This window comes from Saccoglossus kowalevskii, chromosome 16, assembly GCF_978046115.1.
Source record: "Saccoglossus kowalevskii chromosome 16, keSacKowa6.1, whole genome shotgun sequence".
Classification (NCBI taxonomy): Eukaryota; Metazoa; Hemichordata; class Enteropneusta; family Harrimaniidae; genus Saccoglossus; species Saccoglossus kowalevskii.
The window spans coordinates 19,545,134-19,553,356 of NC_140656.1; the positions used below are offsets into that span (position 1 = coordinate 19,545,134).

Below are 8,223 nucleotides of genomic sequence, written 5' to 3' on the forward strand. Positions count from 1 at the left end.
GACAGCTTTGTTATGTAAATTATATTTGCTGGAAATTTGTTCCAAATATATTAGGAAGAAATGTGTTGGCAAAATTTAATAAATAAAAAGTATGTATTATGTTGTTAATGCAATTCAGTCCAGTTGAGCGCTACACCAAATACAACGTAGATTATGAGAATATAGCAAAAGTCACACTAAATGTTGATTACAGTGTATTCGTTCAATATCCATAGATTAGAATTAAGTAGTTTGTTGTCCAATGCATAACATTAAGTTATTTATAAATTATTATTTCAGATGAACTGATGTGTGTTATAATGCGACATATTAATACGTCAAATTAAATCAGCTTGTGAAACTGACATTGAATGACACATGTCAATATGGAATCTGCAGTCAATGCATCAAACTGTGACACATGTCGAATGAGATCAATGTGTCAGACATGATTAGTATGTCACAGGCATATGTCCAGTTAGGGAATGACAAGATTTATAACCGCCAACATTGCACTATTTTTCGGTCAAAGATAACTGTAGTATCATCTCTAGCTCTTCCTGTTCTTGTTTCCTTCTTACTTCATCTGCTTTCAGTTCTTTCTCCGATAGTTCTAAAGCTAGCTTAAGTTGGTGATCAAGTTCATTATCACTACCTGCTCCTAGTGGTGGTGGTAATGAAGTGGGCGGCAGTGGTTGATGGGTTAAACATCTTGTCGGGTTATCTGATTCGGAAGGTTCTGGTTCTTGAGATAATCTCAGACTCTCTTGAATAGCCCTGATAACAAAGAAGATACAAGTCAGAGGAGTGGGAGTAATTGTTGGCAGATGCGAACTCCAGCAATTACCGGGTAATTATAGAAATCAGGGCTTTTCCCATTACAATACAACTTAGCATAGAAAAAAAAATTAATTTAAATTATGTGGGTTTGAATGAAATTTAAGGTGAAAACAAAAAAAGCATCAGAACCCTAGGGTAACCTAATTTTAAATTCATATTCATCACTAAAATCACTCTTGTATTAGGTTCCATGGAAAGTTAACCTACTTTCTTTTACTACATATAACCCAACAAAATACAAATAATTTGGAATGTTTTTATATTTTCTGCATTAAATATTATTTTTGGCATATGAACGCAATCATAGTGACTTACTAATCTGCATATGAATGCAATCATAGTGACTTACTAATCTGCAAATGAACTCAATCATAGTGACTTACTAATCTGGATATGAAGGCAATGATAGTGACTTACTAATCTGCATATGAATGCAAGCATAGTGGCTTACTGATCAGCATATGAACACAAGCATAGTGACTTACTAATCTGCATATGAATGCAAGCATAGTGACTTACTAATCTGCATATGAATGCAATCATAGTGACTTACTAATCTGCATATGAACGCAATCATTGTGACTTATTAATCTGCATATGAAGGCAATGATAGTGACTTACTAATCTGCATATGAATGCAAGCATAGTGGCTTACTGATCTGCATATGAGTGCAAGCATAATGGCTTACTAATCTGCATATGAACTCAATCATAGTGACTTACTAATCTGCATATGAACACAATCATTGTGACTTATTAATCTGCATATGAATGCAATCATAGTGACTTACTAATCTGCATATGAATGCAAGCATAGTGGCTTACTGATCAGCATATGAACACAAGCATAGTGATTTACTAATCTGCATATGAACGCAATCATTGTGCCTTATTAATCTGGATATGAAGGCAATGATAGTGACTTACTAATCTGCATATGAATGCAAGCATAGTGGCTTACTGATCTGCATATGAACACAAGCACAGTGACTTACTAATTGGCATATGAACACAAGCATAGTGACTTACTAATCTGCATATGAACACAATCATAGTGACTTACTAATCTGCATATGAAGGCAATGATAGTGACTTACTAATCTGCATATGAATGCAAGCATAGTGGCTTACTGATCTGCATATGAATGCAAGCATAGTGGCTTACTAATCTGCATATGAACTCAATCATAGTGACTTATCTGCATATGAATGCAATCATAGTGACTTACTAATCTGCATATGAATGCAAGCATAGTGGCTTACTGATCAGCATATGAACACAAGCATAGTGGCTTACTAATCTGCATATGAACACAAGCATAGTGACTTACTAATCTGCATATGAACGCAAGCATAGTGGCTTACTGATCTGTATATGAACACAAGCATAGTGGCTTACTAATCTGCATATGAACGCAATCATAGTGACTTACTAATCTGCATATGAACGCAATCATAGTGACTTACTAATCTGCATATGAACGCAAGCATAGTGGCTTACTGATCTGTATATGAACACAAGCATAGTGACTTACTAATCTGCATATGAATGCAAGCATAGTGGCTTACTGATCTGCATATGAACACAAGCATAGTGACTTACTAATCGACATATGAACGCAATCATAGTGACTTACTAATCTGCATATGAATGCAAGCATAGTGGCTTACTGATCTGCATATGAACACAAGCATAGTGACTTACTAATCGACATATGAACGCAATCATAGTGACTTACTAATCTGCTTATGAATGCAAGCATAGTGGCTTACTAATCTGCATATGAACGCAATCATAGTGACTTACTAATCTGCATATGAACGCAATCATAGTGACTTACTAATCTGCATATGAATGCAAGCATAGTGGCTTACTGATCAGCATATGAACACAAGCATAGTGATTTACTAATCTGCATATGAACGCAATCATTGTGCCTTATTAATCTGCATATGAACGCAATCATAGTGACTTACTAATCTGCATATGAATGCAAGCATAGTGACTTACTGATCAGCATATGAACACAAGCATAGTGACTTACTAATCTGCATATGAACGCAATCATAGTGACTTACTAATCTGCATATGAACGCAATCATAGTGGCTTACTAATCTGCATATGAACACAAGCATAGTGGCTTACTAATCTGCATATGAACACAAGCATAGTGACTTACTAATCTGCATATGAACACAAGCATAGTGGCTTACTGATCAGCATATGAACACAAGCATAGTGACTTACTAATCTGCATATGAACACAAGCATAGTGGCTTACTAATCTGCATATGAACGCAATCATAGTGACTTACTAATCTGCATATGAACGCAATCATAGTGACTTACTAATCTGCATATGAACACAAGCATAGTGGCTTACTACCAGCAATAGCAGTCTATCTAAATAATCATTATTTATAAACAAACCTTTAACAATTTTACAATACCATACTGACAACAGATTTTGAAATTGAAGTTCATCTACAGCATAAACATTGTAGAGACACAACACTTGAGCCACATGCTTTACCTTTGTAACATACGTTCTTCTTGTGTTGACCTTGGATGACCACCATAGCCTGGTCTACTGTTATTGAGAGCTTCCCACACTGTTACCTACAAGAACAAACATAGTATCGCATTAGGTGTGAAAAGCACAAAGAATTGTATATGCAAGACTTACACGAATCAACTGGACTAAGATACTATGTTAACTGTAAGTGTATTCAATATACCTGTTCACTTTTGGTAAAAGAGGTTAACCATTACAGAGGAGATGGTAGAAAAAAGGTGCAAATTGTTTTTCTCTTCATTTTTTAGGGAGGTTTCCTCTATTACATTTGTAATTGTTATACTTTATATAAATACTTTTTTGTTCATATCACTTCCCCCGTTTGTTTAAAACCATTGAAAACCAGGTTTTTGTTTTTCTAATCTATCACTTACCCTACCCCAATTACTCATGGTCAATGCAGAGTAACAAGGTCTGTTTATAAAACACAATACACATGTTCATCTCATACACAATGACTTACCTGATCGTTTTCAGTGCCAGCATCTAGAAGGCTTTGTTGTATTGATATTCAGAGGTCATTACACAACTGTTCCTGTGATATTTGGAGGTCATTACACAACTGTTCCTGTGGTATTTAGAGGTCATTACACAACTGTTTTTGTGATATGTCATTGCACGGAACTTCCTGTGATATTTAGAGGTCATTACACAACAGTTCCTGTGATATTCAGAGGTCATTACACAACTGTTCCTGTGATATTTGGAGGTCATTACACAACTGTTCCTGTGGTATTTAGAGGTCATTACACAACTGTTCCTGTGATATTCAGAGGTCATTACACAACAGTTCCTGTGATATTTGGAGGTCATTACACGACTGTTCCTGTGATATTCAGAGGTTATTACACAACAGTTCCTATGATATTCAGAGGTCATTACACAACAGTTCCTGTGATATTTGGAGGTCATTACACGACTGTTCCTGTGATATTCAGAGGTTATTACACAACAGTTCCTGTGATATTTGGAGGTCATTACACAACTGTTCCTGTGATATTTGGAGGTCATTACACAACTGTTCCTGTGATATTTACAGGTCATTACACAACAGTTTCTGTGATATTTAGAGGTCATTACACAACTGTTCCTATGATATTTGGAGGTCATTACACAACTGTTCCTGTGATATTTGGAGGTCATTACACAACTGTTCCTGTGATATTTAGAGGTCATTACACAACTGTTCCTGTGATATTTTGAGGTCATTACACAACTGTTCTTGTGATATGTCATTGCAGGACACTTCCTGTGATATTTAGAGGTCATTACACAACTGTTCCTGTGATATTCAGAGGTCATTACACAACTGTTCCTGTGATATTTAGAGGTCATTACACAACACTTCCTGTGATATTTGGAGGTCATTACACAACTGTTCCTGTGATATTCAGAGGTCATTACACAACTGTTCCTGTGATATTTAGAGGTCATTACACAACAGTTCCTGTGATATTTGGAGGTCAATACACAACTGTTCCTGTGATATTCAGAGGTCATTACACAACTGTTCCTGTGATATTTAGAGGTCATTACACAACTGTTCCTGTGATATTTAGAGGTCATTACACACTTCCTGTGATATTTAGAGGTCATTACACAACACTTCCTGTGATATTTAGAGGTCATTACACAACTGTTCCTGTGATATTTAGAGGTCATTACACAACTGTTCCTGTGATATTTAGAGGTCATTACACAACAGTTCCTGTGATATTTAGAGGTCATTACACAACTGTTCCTGTGATATTTAGAGGTCATTACACAACACTTCCTGTGATATTTAGAGGTCATTACACAACACTTCCTGTGATATTTAGAGGTCATTACACAACTGTTCCTGTGATATTTAGAGGTCATTACACAACACTTCCTGTGATATTTGGAGGTCATTACACAACAGTTCCTGTGATATTTGGAGGTCATTACACAACTGTTCCTGTGATATTCAGAGGTCATTACACAACTGTTCCTGTGATATTTAGAGGTCATTACACAACCCTTCCTGTGATATTTAGAGGTCATTACACAACACTTCCTGTGATATTTAGAGGTCATTACACGACTGTTCCTGTGATATTTAGAGGTCATTACACAACACTTCCTGTGATATGTCATTGCACGGTACTTCCTGAGATGTTTTGAGTTCATTGCACATCACTTAAAGTCAGGAGTGATCATTGTTGAGGTGTAAAACATTTTATTGTATATCAGTTTTGGGTTGTTAGAGGACACACTAACCTACACCATATTCATTTGATGGCATAAGTGAATGTGAAGGTTTTGTTAACACTGGTAGTGAAATGGTTGTTGTGTCAGACTCATGATCAGTCAATCAAACTTCAAATCCTATCTAGAATTAAACTCCAAAATGTTTCAACCCCTTACCCTGTGCTACAGACCCGATGGGAAGGCTAAATCCACTAGCCAAGGTGCATTCAATAATGGATGCCACTCTGACGGAGCATTGATATAGGTAGTACCAGTGCTTGTTTATGCATGGTCATTGCCAGGATAGTACAATAAATTGCCATAATGTAGTTTCTGATTGGAAGACTTTCACTTACTTAGTCCTAAACATGAATATAGATAAATCCCTGTTTCTGTAACGAATATGAAAAATGGTAGAGAACACACACAAAATGATGTTCATCTTAACTGGATGTTGTTTTAGCTATAACCATGGAAACACATTAGTTAAACACACAACACACGTTTCTATGCAATCAAGAGATACTACGTGTTACAATATTCAAGTTTATTAATCACTTATTATATTGCCTTCACAGATACAGAAATACAATGCTTATTCGTCAAATGATAAACGAATATATGGTGTTGGCATACATTTTTTGCTTATGACATTTATTGATTGAGCAAGAACAATTGTTAAATTTAATATTTCATGTGGAATACACATTGAGCATAGCTGGAAGCTCTACGTTATAAATTAGGTACTGTAAAATACTTTATTTTAGCTGGAATTAATTTTCACTGAAAAGATATTGTGGGTGTTTTGTATGGAATTTATTTTCACTGATTTTTGATGAGTTGAATGTGAAACATAGGGAAAAAGCTATATTCCCTGGATTTTATTTTCACTGAATCATTCCTTCAGAGAAAATAGCGAAAATTATTTCTAAGCCAAAATAAAGTATTTTACAGTAATACATTAACAACATGGAGGAGGTCTATCAGAGTCAATACCACAGTCACAGATGTTCAATATAATGTCAACATTGAATTAAATTAAGTCTGTGTTCAATACGATCTCAGCAGTGATGTAAATAAGTGGCCAGTATTCAACACTGATATTGATAAAAAGTTAGCTCTGCCATCTTTTATAGACCGTAAAATAAAATGATACTTTAGTCAAGTTGTTTAGTTCCAAATTTTGTCTGTTTAGTAACAAATTATGTAAATTCACTTTGTTACTTTAGAATTATCGTTAGTTATTTCACACAGATTTTGTGAAATCCACAATTAAATAAACTACAAAAAAGTGTGATCACCATGGTCACTAATTAATATATAATAATAGTTGGCAAATAAGCGAAATATACCATAATTAAAATTCTATAAATAACATTTACACTTAAATTGACACATTGACTAATATATACACTAATTTAGCTTGTAACTGGTAAACCTGGACACTAACTATGTCACTACCCAGAAACCAATGCAGCTTTCATCAGACAAACCTACAGCATACGCATGCATCCTGGCCATGGATGGATGGATGGATAGTGCAATAATGTTCACTGAGAATAAAATGAGAAACGTTCACCACAGATTCGCAACACTTGTCAACATGTGGATAGTTTACCACAGTTCAACACTAGTCAACATGTGAATAGTTTACCACAGTTCAACACTAGTCAACATGTGAATAGTTTACCACAGCTCAACACTAGTCAACATGTGGATAGTTTACCACAGTTCAACACTAGTCAACATGTGGATAGTTTACCACAGCTCAACACTAGTCAACATGTGGATAGTTCTCATCAACATCAATCTGAATGGTATTGTAAAGAATCCTAAATTACTGAACATGGAATCAAACCACCATTAGCATGATAGTTTATATTAAAATATAGTCAAAAACAATTAAACAATCTGAACACAGGAAACATTAATCCTGTACAAATATTGCTGTAAATCACGACTGAGTATGAAACGACACCATGTTTATATGCACCAACAAATACAAAAATAATGGCAGAACTTGTATTCACTATAAACCAAAAATAAAAAAAAAATCTCTGGTTATTTAAAAATCATGTAAATATTCATACAAACACATACCATCATTGTACTAATAATAAATCACAATAAAAATTCACTGTTACATTAAAATGAATACAAAAAAAAAAAAATCCCACATTATTTACAGTGTAGCATAATGGGCTATACAAAATACAAGATTGTCTGTACTTAAAAAGTTCACAGAGTATATTTGTGTCAGCTATGTGTAACTATGCTGCACAAGGACTGCATTGTCGTTCGCTATGCTACACATCAACATCACTCCAAACAATTGCTACAGTCAGGAACAGTAAATACTTCAAAGCTCTAAAAGCAGAGAAAAATCACAGGAAAGCCCAGAGAAAAATCACACAACGGCACAGAAAAAAATCACACGACGACGCAGAGAAAAATCACATGAGTCACATGTAGATTACATGTCTTAGTAAAAACAAAACCGTAAACTGCTTGAATCGGGGAAATTACAAAACGTCATTATCCGAAATTACATGTACCTCAAATCACTAACTAACCTTTTCTACAAGTGAAAAAAGTTTACAGAATTCAAATCAATAA

General features: G+C 34.9%; 1 protein-coding gene across 1 annotated transcript; it reads right to left on the bottom strand.

Moving 5' to 3' along the window:
- Nucleotides 1-479: 479 nt before the first annotated feature.
- LOC146733738 (ankyrin repeat domain-containing protein 13D-like) lies at nt 480-3,945 on the bottom strand. Its single transcript, XM_085491541.1, has 3 exons — nt 3,860-3,945; nt 3,355-3,440; nt 480-756 (listed from the first exon to the last, which is right to left on the bottom strand). Exons 2-3 carry the CDS (start codon nt 3,363-3,365, stop codon nt 495-497), a joined length of 273 nt encoding a protein of 90 aa, XP_085347667.1. The 5' UTR covers nt 3,366-3,440; nt 3,860-3,945; the 3' UTR covers nt 480-494.
- Between the last annotated feature and the right edge of the window lie 4,278 nt (nt 3,946-8,223).